Below are 16,629 nucleotides of genomic sequence, written 5' to 3' on the forward strand. Positions count from 1 at the left end.
AAAAAGAGTGCACTGAGCTTAAGTACTTTGTATTCTCTTACAATAGTGCTACTCATCAACACTTATACATCACCACTTAAATTAAATTAAATTAGATTGAATCTAAATTACCTGTTTCTGAGTAAATGGGATTTGGTAATTTACTATTAAGTCAATCTGCAAACTGATGTCATAATTTAGTTTTGATTTTTTTTTATGAGAATGATGTTAGGAATCATTCTTCAATTTGCAATTCTAATTTCCATAGTAGAGTAGGTATATCCCCTTCCTAATAATGGTTAACTTATACAGAACAAAATAGAAAAGAACAGAATACTAATGCTGATGTCTGTAAATTTTTATCACAGTGTATTAGCATTTTTGAACATATAATATTAGTCATTTGAAAACATAAGGTGGAAAGCTATTGGATAAGTAGATATTAAAGAAAAAGAGTAAGTTTTATGCATATGGTTTGAAAAGTAAGGGTTATAGTACAAATGTGCTGATATAGGCATGTAATTTTTTCTCAAATTACCCCTAGGACACATTATTTTATATCTCTTCCTCCTGTTATTATTATTGTTGTTGTTGCTATTTGTTGTTGTTTTCCAAATAGTTGTAGGCTTGAGGAATTTATCACATATTTTCAAACATATGTTTTCCTATTTTTAAAGCTTCAAATCTTTGTCGTTAAGCCTACGTTGGCATAATTTCAAGAAGTGGTATTGGAAATTGTTAACTAATTTTATTCATTACCTAATATATTAATTATACTAATCAGAAATTATAAATTGAGGAATATATAAAATAATACTTAAATATTTTTATAGAGAGAAATGGAAAGATTTATAACAGCTACAAAATAAAATTGGTTGTGATAAGTATAGATATTCTGGAGTTCGGAGCAGGAAGATATATCAAGTTGACACTATAATTTCAGAGTTGAGTACTAAAAACAGTGACCGTATTATTCACAAAGCTGAAAGTATTTACTATCTGTCCCTTTACAGAAAAAGTTAGTTAACTCCTCATGTAAATTATTCCTCATTGGGGCACCTGGGTGGCTCAGTTGGGTAGTAGTGGGACTTGGTTTTGGCTCAAGTCCTGATCTCATGGCTTCCTGGGTTTGAGCTCCACATTGTGTAGAGCCCGCTTGGGAGTCTCTCTCTCCCTCGCTCTCTGCCCCTCCCCCACTCGTGCTGTCACTGCCTCTCCCAAAATAAATACAATTTAAAAAAATAGATATTACAACTAATACTATTCTTTATAAGCAGTAAAATTGTTTGAATTGGATAAGATGGCCTAAATGTAAAATACGGTTTTCAAAGAAAATGTCTTGTAAAGAATCTTTAATCTTTCCATTTGTAAAATAAATCCAAGAAGTTCAACTTTTTTGTAAAAGTTATTTTTTTTAATGTTTATTTATTTCTGAGAGAGAGAGAGAGAGACAGCCAGACAGACAGAGCATGAGTGGGAGAGGGGCAGAGAGAGAAGGAGAAACAGAATCCAAAGCAGGTTCCAGGCTCTGAGTTGTTAGCACAGAGCCCGACGTGGAGGTCAAACCCATGAACTAACTGTGAGATCATGACCTGAGCCAGTGGGATGCTTAACCAACTGAGCCACCTAAGCACCCCTATAGAAGTTATTTTTAAAAAGTCATTAATTTTTCTTTGAAGTTTAATTAAACTCTTTAAAAAAATTTAATGTTAGTTTTTAATATTGTATTTCTTTTAGTAGTTCTTTTAATATCCATATGACCCCATAGATATTTTTAGATATTTGTCATTATAAGAAAATTTGATTTTATAAACTGCTGTGATTTTTATATATTGTAGAGCAAACAATTTTCTTTCTTTGCAATCTTAATACTATAATAATTTTTCATTAGATTATGTACTTTCATTGTATATTATTGGAAATTTGAAGTTTAAAAAATAATATAGTGATAAAAATCTTTTTATGGATTCATTTTATTTTGGTAAATTTGTGCTGACACTTTTTCTATTTCTTCTATGGAGTCTAGTCTGGTTATGCACTGTATATTTAATAGGATAATGAATTTTTTTCTGTTTGGAGGTCTACAGATTAAACTGTATTCTTTTTTTAAAAATCTGTCTTTAATGTTTATCTACCTTGGAGACAGACAGAGACAGAGTGTGAGCGGGGAAGGGGTAGAGAGAGAGGAGATACAGAATCTGAAGCAGGCTCCAGGTTCTGAGCTGTCAGCACAGAGCCTGACATGGGGCTTGAACTCACGAACCGTGAGATCGTGACCTGATCGGAAGTCGGATGCCCTGCCTACTGAGCCACCCAGGCGTCCTAAACTGTATTTTTTTAATATTCTTCTCTTTCAGTGGTTATTTTTTCCTTTTCATTTATTTTACTGTATATTTTTACTTTTTCCATTTGTTTTGATGAATTTACCTTACAGTTTTCCCCTTTTGTTGTTTTCATAAGTAGGATTTTGATTTAATTAGGTGTCTTGTTCTATTTTTGCATCATTAATGTTTAGTTTTAGCTTTATGATTTCTTTTTATTTTTCCTTGGCTATCTTTTGGTTTACTCTGTGGTTCCTCTTATGCTTTTTACAGCAGAGGTTTTCACTTATTTTAACTCTTTAATTTTTCTAATTATAGTATCACTGCTTTAAATACATCATAGATTCCTTTATTTTCATGTTTTTTCATTATTTTTGAGAAATCATATAATTTTGATTTGTTTTCCCTCTCCTACTTAGACTTGACTACCAGAAAGTTAAAAAAAATTTTTTTTCCATATGTCAGAGGCTCTTTGTTTTGTGTATTTGTAATTTCAAGTCAATGCATTGTAATCAGAATATTGTTTGCCATATTGTTGTTGAATTAAGTTCTCTTTAATTAGTATTTTCTATCTATGTTTCCTCTCTTCTCCTGTGGTGTTTCGTCATAGAGTGTTATGTTATTTGATCCATTGCTATGATTATTAGTAATATCATGTCTTCAAATATGAGTATTACATCCCGCTATGAATTCTGGTTTTAATATTTAAAAGTGCCCTTCTTTTTCAAGTTTAGTGCTTCTTGGCTTGACTTACACTTTGTCTAATATTATCTCTTTCTATGCTTTCTTTATTGTTTTCATATGTTTGATAAACTTTTCTTAATCTCTTCACTTGTAGCCATATTAAATCATTTTATTTTAGGTATATATATTTTTATAGCATTTAGTTGGATCCTGCTTTGTGGAACAATTTGGAAATATTTTTCTCAAATAGACGAGTTAAGGACATTCACATTTATTGATGTAACTAATAATATGATGTAAAATATGACATAATATTTGATATAAGATGGCTTTATAAAATTTTTATCACTTTTAAAATCTGCATATCATCATTTTGGTGTCCATTTTAGTTGTTTTAACACATACGGTTATGTAACCATCACCACAAGCAAGTTATGGAATATTTCCATCACTCTTCAAATGTCCCTCGTATAGCATATTTATAGTCAGTCTTTCTTGTCACTACTAACCTTGAAAACCACTGATCTATTTTCTGTCCTTATAATTTTGTGTTATGACTTTATTAAAAAGACCATTTATTAAGTGGAGCCCTGGAGTGTAAGATGATGAGCTTAGTTCAAAAAAAGACCATCAGGGAACTGAAATAGGGAAGTTTAGTACAGGTCCTGGAGTAAATGCATGACATGCCTTGAGGGGCCACGTGCAAAGGTCAAGGCAGGGTGCAGGCAGTAGGAGCGGCAGAACCTGGGGCACAGACCTTTGTTAGAGTCCATGAGTGGAGTGCTTTGAGGTTCCCAGGCTAAGGCTGGACTGGTCAACTCAAAACTATACGGAAGGGTTTTGGAAGGTTTTGTGGGGGGTCTTGTCTAAGGGGAGTACAACGAAAAGGTCCTGCGAGGCAGAGGGAGACTGTTTATCACAAAGGCCAATGAGGAAGTCATATAGGAACTTACATTTAGTTATGACTCTGTCGGCCCTTATGTACAGCTCACGCTTACAAGAGGGACTAATGTCAGTTTAGGGCCGCATGAGCTACTTGGCCACAAAATTAATGCTGTGGCAACAATACCATGGAATAGGTTAGCTAAGGTCTTTTACCTTTTATAAAATGTCATAAAATTTGCATCACATGGTATATAGACTTATAGTCCTATTTCAGTAGTATTTCTAAAAATTTTGCCTTTATTAAGTCATAATTTACACACAGTCAAATGTATTCATTTGAAGTGCATGGTTTTATGGATTTGGCAAATATACACAATCATGTAATCTCCACTACAATCAAGATATCAAAGTTTCATCAACCAAAAAGTTTCTTTGCATACCATTTCCGTTAATCATTTCTCAGTGGCCCCAGACCCTAGTAGGAAACTGGTCTACTTTCTGTCATTATAGATTTGCCTTTCTCTAATTTTCATATCATGGAATTAAATAGCATATATTTGTTTTACAGTATATTTGAGATTACTCAAGTTGATGTCTGGGTAAACATTTTATTCCTTTTTATCATTGAATAGTATACCATGGATGGATATATAATAATTTATTTATCCACTCACCAGTTGATGAATTTTGGGGCTCTGTCCAGTTTGGGGCAATTATTAATTAAACAACTATAAATTTTCACATACATGTTTTTTTTTGTGAGTGTATGTTCTCATTTTATCTATATGTAGGACAGCTAGGTCATATTGTAATTGTATGTTTACTTTTGTAGAAACTGCCAAACTGTTTACCAAAATGGTTGCACAATTCTGCATTTCCATTGCTAATGGATTAGCATTCTAGTTGCTTCTATCTTCAACAGTACCTGGTGTTGTCAATTTTGTTGTTTTGATTTTAGCTATTCTATGTGAATGGTAGTTTGTTTTTAATTTGATTTTTCCTGAAGACTAATGTGTTAACTGTTTCTACTGTTTTGAGAGTTCTTTATATATTCTGGATACAAGTCCTTTGTCAGATGTGTTGCAATATTTCTTCCCAGATTATTTCTTGGGTTTTTGTTTGTTTGTTTGTTTTTTGTTTTTTTGGGGTTTTTTTTGTTCTTTTAACACTCTTTCAAAGAACAGAAATTTTTAATTTTAGTAAAATCCAATTTATAAGTTTCTCTTTTTAAGTGGATCATGTTTTTGGTGTTATATCTAAGAAATCCCTGCCTAAAGCAGTTAAAAAGGATTTTTCTCCTGCAATTTTATAATTTTTAAGATTTTATTTTATAATACTAATTTTTACATTAAGGTCTATGATTCATTTTGAATTGCTTTATATGTTTCAATGTATGGGCTGACATTTACTTTTTATATTTGGATGTCTAATAGTTTCAGCGCTATTTATTAAACAGAAACAGTATTCTTTTCTTTGTTGAATAGCCTTAGAAACTTTGTCAAAAATCAGTTGATTCTGTTTGTGTGCATTTATTTCTAGATTATCTTTTCCATTCAGATATGTGTCTATCTTTTCATCAGTTCATATTGCCTTGATTACAATAGCTTTTTTGTAACTATTGAATCAGATAGTGTGAGTCTTTCAGTTTTGTTCTTGTTTTCAAAATTGTTTTGGCTATTCTGCTTTCTTTGCCTTTCCATATAATACTAGAATCTCCTTTTCTTTTAATTTCTGTAAGAAATTCTTCTGAGATTTTGATTATGATTGCATGAAATTTATATGTCAGAATTGACATCATAATTCTATTGAGTCTTCTAATTCATGACTACAGTATATCTCTATTTACCTAGGTCTAATTTGATTTCTTTTGTTAGTATTTTATAATATTCAACATATGTTTTTGCATATATTTTATCAGACTTAAGTAATTTCACAGTTTTTGATACTGTTATTTATTTTCAATGGTTTATTTTTCATATGTAGCAATGCAATAGATTTTGTATTCCATGAAGTTATTAAATTCGTTTATTATTTATATTAGTTTGGGGGATTAAAAATCATGCTGTCTGAAAATAGAATATTATTTCTTCCTTTACAGTTCTTTCCAAAATTTTTTTCTTGTTTTATCACACTGGTAAGAGGTTCAGTGTGGTATTGAGAAGTTGTGAAAGCAGACATTCTTGCTTTGTTGCCAATGCCAAAAGGAAAGCATTCCATCCTTCACCATTGCATACTATGTTAGCTAAAGGGTTTTCAAAAGTTCTTTAGAGTAGTTTTCTTGTACACTTATTTTACTGAGTTTTTTTTGAATTAAGACTGATGTTGAATTCTTTCAGATACTTTTTCTGCATCTATTAGAATGATTTTTTGGTAATTCACTTTTAGTCTTTAGGCTTGGTAAACTACATTGATTAATTTTGAAATTTGAACTGGGTTTGCATTTCTGGGATATACCACAGTTGGCATTGATTTATTATCCTTTTTATATATTGCTGGGTTCAGTTTGCTGATATTTATTGAGGATTTTATTCTTCTATCATATTAATGAAAGATATTTCTGTCTAGATTTTTTTCTTACGTTTGGTTTTGTTATCAGGGTAATGCTGGTTTCATAAAATAAATGTTAATAAAAGTGTTATCTCCTTGTCTATGTTCTAAAAGATTTGTAGATATGATGCTACTTCTTACTTAAATATTTAGAATTTTCCAATGAAATCATATGCCTATAGTTGGTTATTTGGTGTTTTGGTTTTGTTGTTTAAAGGTTTTAAATGAGAAATTTAATATGCTTAATAGTTATAATACTATTTAAGTTATTTATTTTTTCTTAAGGGAGCTATAATATTTCATGTATTGCAATGAAGTTTTCCACTTTGTCAAGGATATTTAATTTATGGGCATTAATTTATTTGAAAAATTATCTTATCCTTTTCTGTAGGGTCTATAATAATGTCCCATCTTTCATTACCGATGTTGGTAATTTGTGACTTCTCTCTTTTTTCTTGATCTGACTAGAGACTTACTAACTTTATTGATCTTTTAGAAGAACCAGCCTCTCTCTCTGTGTATGTATGTATAGGTATATGTGTGTGTATATATATGTATGTATATATATGCTATTAGTTATATATTAATGTAATATATATAATATAATATAACATATTATAATATATATGGAACATACAGTAAAACCTTGGTTTGTGAGCATAATTCATTCTGGAAACATTCTTGTAATCCAAAGCACTTGTATATCAAAGCGAATTTCCCCATAAGAAATAATGATTCATTCCACAACCTAAAAATATTCATATAAAAATGATTACAATACTATAGTATAGTATAAAATAATAAAGAAAATACAAAATATAAAGAAAAATAAACAAATTAACCTGCATTCACCTTTGAAAACCTTTGTGGCTGGTGTGAGGGAGACAAGAGAGAGGAAGTTATTGTGTAGGACGACTTTCACTATCAGCATCACTGCTATCTATTGGCTCAGTGGCATCTTTTTCTTTTCATGAAGATTTAACAAGGAACCTATCCAAGGACACTTGCCTTTGCCTCCTTTTGAGGATTTCACGGAAACGTGATACTGGATTGTCATGAAATACATTCATTGCTTGCACTGCCACAGCCTTACTGGGGTGTGCTTTTCTACAAAATTTGGCACTGTTTCCCACATTTTACACATCTCCATAATCTCATTTGCAGTGAGGGATTCTTCTGCCTTTTCCTCTTCCTCCTCCACAGACGTAATGCAGACGTAGACTTATAGAATCTTGCACTTTTGGCCACTCTCATACCTCACTGGTACTTCTTGATGATTTCCTTCTTTACTTCCATCGTAATTATCTCCTTCTTCTTACTGTGCTTATTTTCAACCATTTCGGCTTGGGGGCTATTGTATACTGACTACAGTACAATATTAATAAACTCTTGTCATATACTGTATTTAACATAACTGGCAATAAGGCAGCAGAGGAAAGGGTCTATATCTGCAGGCAGCCTGACCTACAATTAAGCAAAGCATTCCTAAGCTTACTCTTGTATGGAAAAGCAAAGGCCTGTCCGTAGGTGCTTTGAAGTGACAAAAAATACAGTAATGCCAGTTGTGGGCATTTTCCAATGTTCTGAAAAATCACTGACTTCTGCCAAACACCATGGCCTGAGACCAAGCATCTGAGCATGGGAGACAATCACCCATAATCTTGCAGTGAATGAGAGAGAGAGAGAGAGAAAGAGGGGGGGGGGGGAAGTACCATTGGCTCAATTGTGATCATGTGATGTTTGGCATCACGTATTACTCATACTGCAAGACATGGCTCATTTATCAAGTTAAAATTTATTAGAAATGTTTGCTCATCTTGCGAAACACAGAACAAGTTACTTGCAATCCAAGGTTTTACTGTATATGGAATATATATGGAATATATGGAATATTCCTCTGTCTGATGAAAGCCATCTTAAAAACATGTACAGACATCAGTATGAACTCATGGTTAGCTTCATATAGATACAGATGCTTATATGTATAGAACTATTTATAAATATGTGTGTATATACACAGGTTAGCACGCACACACATATTTCCTTGTTCTGTGGGCTCAGCCTAGAGACAATGACAACATAGTAGCAACAAGCAAACCTACTGCCTAGGGTTTGGTTTCTGATACCATCCTCATGTAAAGAAACTCCTTGGAAGAAATAGTTGATTCAAGGACTTAGTGTAGCAAATACACAGGTGATCCTGGAGTATCTTGTACTGCTAGAAAGTAAGGAAGCATTAAAACAGAAAACAAAACACACAACTATGGGAATATGTCAAAAGGACACAAGAACCAAATGAAAGAACTCACAATGGCTAAAGCTGGAACAGTTTCAACAACAAAGTAAGGTAATATTGGATCATACTGCAAAGTAAAAATAGATATACACGAGTCCATAGTGATATAAATAAATCATTAAATAAATAAATGGTCAAACTCAATGTTTCCAAATAGTTTATGTAGATAGCATGTACCAAAGAAGGTAGCCTATAATTTCCCACTTAAATGTACATAAGAACTTCCTTCCAAAGAGTACAATATGGGAAAGTAGTAAAAAAGAGTAATTTTACAGAGAGAAACCAAAACTTGACAAACACTGTTTCAGCCAGGTCACCAAGGTTACCATCAGCAGAAATAAGTCACACTGATAGTCTATACCTTTGGTATGAAGTGACAAAAATTGCACTTAATCTCTGTGCTCTTCGTTTCAAAAACCCATAACCTCAGTCTAATCATAAGAAAAACACTTTACAAATGCTGCTTGATGTGCATTCTACCAAATGCCTTACTATTACTCCTCAAAACTGTGAAAATAATAAAAAAGAAAGAAAGTCTGAGAAACTGTCATAGCCAAGAGGACCCAAAGGAGACATAACGAATGACTAAATGTTATCTGGTATCCTGGATGTGATCCTGGAGTAGAGAAAGGACATCTGAATACATTATGGACTGTGGTTAATAATGATGTCAGTATTAGTTAGGGGAGTGTGGAACTGTGAAGAGGGGGATTACAGAAACCTTTTTCATTTTTAAAAAGAGCATTTTGTCGGCTAGGTGAGGAGTGACCAGAGGGGTATGATGTAAAGACAGAGAAACCAGGTAAGTTTTTGCATTCATGCCAGGAGGAAAGATAATTAATTTGCTTTAAAAAGAATTAAACTGGGGCGCCTGGGTGGCTCAGTCGGTTAAGCATCCGACTTCAGCTCAGGTCACGATCTCACGGTCCGTGAGTTCGAGCCCCGCGTCGGGCTCTGGGCTGATGGCTCAGAGCCTGGAGCCTGCTTCCCATTCTGTGTCTCCCTCTCTCTCTGCCCCTCCCCCGTTCATGCTCTGTCTCTCTCTGTCTCAAAAATAAATAAACGTTAAAAAAAATTTAAAAAAAAAGAATTAAACCCATTAAATTTTATAAACAATATTCAAGAATTTATAATCAGATCAATATGTGTAATATTTAGACAGACTTGTCTGTATGTTCATCCCACATATTTTTATCCAGAAATAGGTTTTATTACATTCATTTTACATTTAACCCTGTATTTTGAAACATTACTTTATAAGGAATGGTACATATTATATTAATAAGGAGAGTGCTAATTATCGGTAGGAAGTTTATGCTGATCTGGAATAGATTGTCATAGTTGGTTTTATCCAGTAATAGCTAATTTAAACCCTAGTCTGCTTTTATTTACTTGAAAAAATTGATTAAATAAAAACTCAAGATCTTGAATTGCTTGCCTGAAACATAGCTTGTCGTTGACATGACTCGGTGACTAACTTCCATTATGTAAGTATGCTTTTATGTCAGCATTTTGAAAGACTGTGATCCAAATAATAGTTTGAAGAACTGCTCTTTTAATTTCAGTTTGTTAGATGAACTTGATAATTTCAGCACATCCCTTTATATTTTCATTTTTGTTTATCCCATATTATATCAGAGTTTATTTATGGCAGGCTGACATTTTGCACAAACACACTATTTTGTCCTTCAAGTTAACATTTTTTTCTCTCTTACAAATTCTGACATTTGTGGTAAATATCAAGCTATTAATCTCCTTCTGTATCCAAAGGCATTTAATGCAGCTTTCTTCATCAAATCATAAACTCAAAATGTTGATCATTATTATTAGTTAATGAAAAATATTGCATATCTTAAATTCAAATTTTAGATTTTAGACATGTTTTCAATATGAATTTTCAATGTAAGATCAAATGATCAAAATATATTATCATCATTGTTGCCATAGTTTCAGCTAACTCTGTTTCTTAGCATGTCACTAAATTGTTTGGAGGCTTTTTAAAAACATGAGAAAAATTAAGATATTATGAGATTTTCCCATTTTCCCATAATTAATCTCTTAATTTTGATTAAATTTCTTTGAATAATTATTAGATATCTTAAATAACATCCTTATAGAAAAAGGAATTTCGGTGGTGCATTTATGCTGGCTAAAGTTTAAAACTAACGTTAAATGCACCTTGAATAAACTTGTCATATTTTTCATGGGAATGACCACAGAACCAAAATAGAACATACTGATTATCTTCAAAGGGCCATGTTCTAGCAATGGCATCAACCAATAGAAATCTTTCCAATTAGACCATTATAGAATTTAGGGTCAGAAATATTCTGTATCCTCAGGAGATATACTCTCAGGGACACTACAAATTTAGGGTGTTGTTACTGTTATTGATTTGACTCACTGTTTTTTAAATAAAATTGGCTAAATGATCACTCTTTTAAGGCAGCCTAATTTTTTTTTTTTGGTTTAAAAAATAATTTTTCATGTAATGCAACCTATATTGGATAAGGAGATTGTAGTCTGATCTAATTCACCTGAGAGAAATGTATAGAAACCAACATAGTTAAGAATAGTTAAAGATGTTTACTGTTGAAATTAAGAAGCTGAGGTAAAAATACATAGCAAGAAATCATTTTTGATATCTTGGTTCTAAAATATTGTAGCTAAAATTGTAAATGGTAGATCTTATAAAATTTTTCTTTGATTAAAAATAAAGAAAAATTTTTATCCAAGGATCACATTTTACAAAACTCCTGAACTTTATAATAAATGTCAATTTTATAAGTAAAAATAGTATTTTATGATCTGTAATTAGTAGGCAATTATAATCTGTATGAACACTGATTTATGAAAGAAATTTAAATGAATAAAAACTTTAAAAATGTTTTTCAGAATAACATCTGTACCAGCTTCCTCTCATGGATCTTAAGACTATATGAAGTCCTAAGAATACTCTTTTGTTAAATTTTGCTATTAAATGTATTCATTTTTTCAGCAAAGTTTTATTAAGTGCTTGCTAGGTACCAAATGCTGTTCTAGGTACTGGAACAGGGTTATGAACAAGATGAACAAGGCTGCTATTCTCACAGAGCTTACGTTTTAGTGGAGAAAGACATTTTAACTAATGATTTAATTAATGATCATAACTTGTAAAATAAGATAGTTTCAGATTGAAGTATAGAAGAAATAAGTTCACACAAGATATGGAGTAAGGGGGACGGCACCTACTTCAGAGAGTGTTTGAGAGAAGTGTGATATTTGGGGTCTTATCTGGATGATACAGAGTCAGCCGCGTGAAGATCTGTTGCTCAGCTTCACTTAGAATGGTTCTCCCTCTGTTTATCCTTATTCCTTTCCCTGTGGGCCTTCCAGGTTCATTGAAAGGATCCTGGAGCTGCTGGATTCTGTTCTAGATAGAGAAAAACCCAGGACAGCAAGATGCATCTGAACCTAATGCTGTGTTTCATATTTTTCTGCTACCCCTCCCTTTCCTCCTGTCGCTTCCCAGCACTTTTGCACACTTCTACACACCAAGGAGTGATTTCTTGTCTTATATACGTTAGTATAAAAAATAGGATATGTTCTAAAACTGAAGTATAGTTGACATGCTATGTTACCAAAATACAGGATACTTTTAATGTTTTTCCCCCCCATTAGCACTTAACCAAGTTCTAATACACTATGTAGTTTATTATTACTGTTTTTGTCCTCCCTCACCAACACCATTAAGAATTTTGATGTTATTTTTCACTGATGCATCCAAGGACTTGGTGTGGTTTTCAGAATGTAGTAGATACTAAGTGAAATATGCGATGGATGAATAAATTGGCACCTCATATGAGGGAATCTGCTTGAATTAGTGTCTGCTTGGCTTTGTTCACCAATGATATCAAATGCTCCTTGGATCTGCCTTCCATTTCTAAAATCGGTCCAATGTCATTATTAAGCCTTTGGCTACGTGCGAGCTGTCTGACAGTGTTTTCCGCAGGCTGTGTCCTGTAGAATTTCCTGTAGAAAGTCTCAGGGGGAGCAACCTTTTAAAAGATTTGCACAGTGCTTGGTAATGCTGACTTCCCTTTTGAACAGACGATACGGGATACTTTCAACTTGAGGCAAAAGCACCCCGATGATACGCTGAGTACAGAGATTGCTTCTGCCAAGTCTGCATTTCCTCTTGGGTGCATTTATGTTAACAGATATGTTACTTTAGGGTCTCTCTTGCTTCTGTTTTTAAGGCAGTTTGTATTTCACATACACTTTCTGACACAGACCTCCGCCATCAATTCTTTATCCCATCGTTATGCTCCTCATTGTGAAAGGTAGTAGAGTGTGGTCTGTAACAAAAGTTGGTCAGGGTCTTTACTTCAGTACTTTACTTCATGTTCAAGCATTACACTGTCACCTAATTTGTGAAGAAATGCAGCTATTGTTTTGGCATATTGGAAAATGTGTTAATTTGGCAAGTCTAGGCATCTCATCACCCTGCTAGTGGAATCCCAGATTATCCTCTACAGACAAGCTGGAGTCAAAATATTAGTCATATTTCTTGTGAAAGCTTTTTCTTCTTTTATATTAATAGGTATAGGTAGATAATATAGTTGAAGTTTTGAAATGTTTTAGTGCTTTAGTTCATGATTATAACTTGTAGGTCCTTCCTTTAACTCCTACTTTATTTAGTCAGACATTCTTTGGGAAAATGTAGAATATTGTAGATATTTTCATGTGTATTAGTGTTTTGTTTACTTGTCTTAAAAATATTTTTGTTCCAAGGTACTTAATAATGCAGGCCCAGAAAGGGCAAGATCCGTTCCCAACTTACTCTTACGGACAGTCACCTGGGAAGAAAATTCATTTGTAATTTTTCCATTAAAAAATATTTTTTCTTAAATTTTTTAAGACATTTTCACCTATAACCAATCTCCTACAGCAATTATCTTTCCTCAGTCTCTGTATAAGTGCTTTGTAATTCTTCAAATGCTTAGAAGTTTTTTGGAAATGAATGCCACTATATTTAAAACATCTTGTATACACCACAAATTTAACCATCTTCTCAACTGACTATAATTCTTTATTTTATATAAGAAATACTGATACTCCTTATTTAGATTGCCATTTAAATTCCTTGGTGTTATTTCTTTGCACTGAAAGCTGGATAATTGTAAGGCTCATCTCTTTTGTAGTCCTTTACCTGATGGATTATATCTTCCTCTGCCTTTTGTCCAATGTCTAAAATTTATTTTCAAAAACTTTGTATAGTTTTCTAGTTGTTTAAGGAAGTAAAGATATCCCTTTTACTCCATTTTTACTGGAAGTGAAAATTCACTGCCATGGTTTTGAATGATTTTCATAAAAGATTATTAAAGGAAAAAGATTTCAGTACCTTGATGGTTTAGATTCAGCTGTCTTGGAAAATTCATTTATGTTGACCATCTCTTCTATACATGATGTAAAAGTATAATAATATTTATTATACCTGCTACGTAGCAGATATTATGGCAAGAATTTTATTTTTATTAATTCAGTTAATCTTTCCTCTAGCACTATGAAGTAGGTACTTTTATTTTGACCTTTCACATATGGGACAGCTGAGACACAAATAAGTTAGTTTTCCAAAATATTTACACCTAGTAAGTGGAAAGGTAGATTTCAAAATCAGAAATTCTCCATTTAGATACTGCATTATTGACTAATACACTATACAGTACTTCCTGAGAATTGTGTTACAGTATAATCTATGTTAGCAGAAATGTAGAACAACTTCAGTTTATTGACTAGTTTCCCCTCTCAAAATTCATTTCTTTCTTATTTTTATTTTTTTTTATGTTAGTTGTTTAAGAGAGACAGAGACAGTGCAAGCAGGGGAGGGGCAGAGAGACAGGGAGAATCCCAAGCAGGGTCTACACTGTCAGCACAGAGCCCGACTCCAGGCTTGAAGTCACGAAACTATGAGATCATGACCTGAGCCAAAATCAAGAGTCAGAAGCTTAACTGACTAAGCCACCCAGGCACCCCTCAAAATTCATTTCTTAATAACATGAAATTATAAAATGAAGTGACATATATTATTCTCTGAGTAGAATATGACAAAATAGTTGTATGCACACATATAGCTTGTCTTGACAAAAATATATGGGAGGGGGGCGCCTGGGTGACGCAGTGGCTTAAGTATCCGACTCGATTTTGGCTCAGGTCATGATCTCACTGTGTGTGAGCTTAAGCCCCATGTCAGGTTCTGTGCTGAGAACATGGAGCCTGCTTAGGATTTTCTTTCTTCCTCTCTCTCTGCTCCTCCCCTACATGCTGTCTCTCAAAATAAATAAACTTAAAATATATATGTGTGTGTCTTTGTATGTATATATACATATAAATATATACATAAAGATAAATTCTCCATATCCTTAACAGAGTTGAAATTTATTTTTTTGGCTTATAAGCAATTATTACCTGTACTGATACAAACTGTGATCATTATTAAATGTAGAAACTCATTTACATTATTTAGTTATGCACATTTAATATCAGAATTGCACATGAAACTTAGCATACATTCTTGAAGTAATTTCATAATAGTTTTCTAAAATCATTTAATGTAATAGCCTATGTAAAGGCCATCATTGTCGGTTGTTGACTTTATTGGATGTTCTAGATGAAGTTTTGATTTCAGCATATATGATTTATAATATAATGATACAACTCTTTTGACGATTTAAAAATACTCTATTTACAAATGCCATGAAACTCACCACAGATATTGGAGAACAACATAGATTAAGTTTCAAACTTTCTTTTATTTTGATCTTGCAGATTGCATTCTCACAACACAACACAATCATGGATCTTGTGCAGTTTTTTGTCACCTTCTTCAGGTAATTTGCTTTTACTGACTTCGAATTTATTAAACCTGTATTCTGATAATGTTCTATCAACCTGTTTGGTAATTTATCAAGTCTTTAACCTTAAAACATCAATGATGTGTCTTGAATAGCTTCATATAGTTAAATATGTAACAGAGCAGAAGAACCATACTTGAAATGTACTTTTCAAGATTATTTTGCTGTTGGACTATATAAATGCTAATGGAATCAGTGGAAAGAAGATAACTTTGTGTTCCTGTCACATAAGTAATTAAAGCCTACTTTAATTAATGAAATTAGCAGCATAGTCACCATATTGATTAGGTACATCTCCTACTGTTAATTCAATTATTTGTCAGGTAATTATCATATGTGCTTAGCAATGTGCTAAAAATCTGTAGAGAGTACATTTTCTGTCCTCAATGAGCTTCTAATCTGGAAATACTAAATACAACTTTGAATAGAGCATCATCCCTAAAATATTAGTTATTTGAGATATTAACAGTAAGTTCATAAAAACGTTTCCATGATTAAACAAGTTTGGAAAATATGGCTCTTTTAGTTTGTAAGTGACATTACTTCTGACATTGCAAGATTTTTTTTTTTCCTTAGAGATTTTAATGTGCTAATTTGCTACGTATCTTTCTAAAAAGAAGGTAGAGCTTGTAGCACTTCATAAAATGTGAAAACTCTTTTTGGGGAACATCTATTATTAATTCCACGGGATGTAAATAAAGAAACCTTGGATTGGGAGAAAAATTGAGTCAGTGATAGGATATCTGTGTTATGGCATCTTAGATCATCTGTAGAGGAAGGGATATTGCTTTTGTTAATATGATTATTATATGTACAGGTTGTGCTGGTGCGCTGGGTGCCTTCATGCAAATTAGACAATTTTGGCAGACATAGCCCTACATTATGGCATACAACTTTACCAAGTGCAGTATGAATTTTGACTCTACTCACCAAGTTGGCTGGACTGCCTTATGCAGTGAAACCTGTACAACCAGATCCTTGATATGGTTGATATGCTAAGCACTTTCTTAAATGCCAGAGTAAC

The 16,629-nt window shown here is 32.7% G+C and overlaps 1 protein-coding gene across 5 annotated transcripts in view; it reads left to right on the top strand.

The window, feature by feature from the left end:
- The window catches only part of ATRNL1 (attractin like 1), a 757,637-nt gene that overhangs the window by 327,997 nt on the left and 413,011 nt on the right, over positions 1–16,629 (top strand). For all 5 annotated transcript variants that reach the window (XM_042960329.1, XM_042960330.1, XM_042960331.1 and 2 more), the window contains exon 25: positions 15,520–15,581. In XM_042960329.1, coding sequence (XP_042816263.1) covers positions 15,520–15,581 — 62 coding nt within the window. The remainder of the gene's footprint in view (positions 1–15,519; positions 15,582–16,629) is intronic.

The sequence above is a fragment of the Panthera tigris genome, chromosome D2 (genome assembly GCF_018350195.1).
Source record: "Panthera tigris isolate Pti1 chromosome D2, P.tigris_Pti1_mat1.1, whole genome shotgun sequence".
Classification (NCBI taxonomy): domain Eukaryota; kingdom Metazoa; phylum Chordata; class Mammalia; order Carnivora; family Felidae; genus Panthera; species Panthera tigris.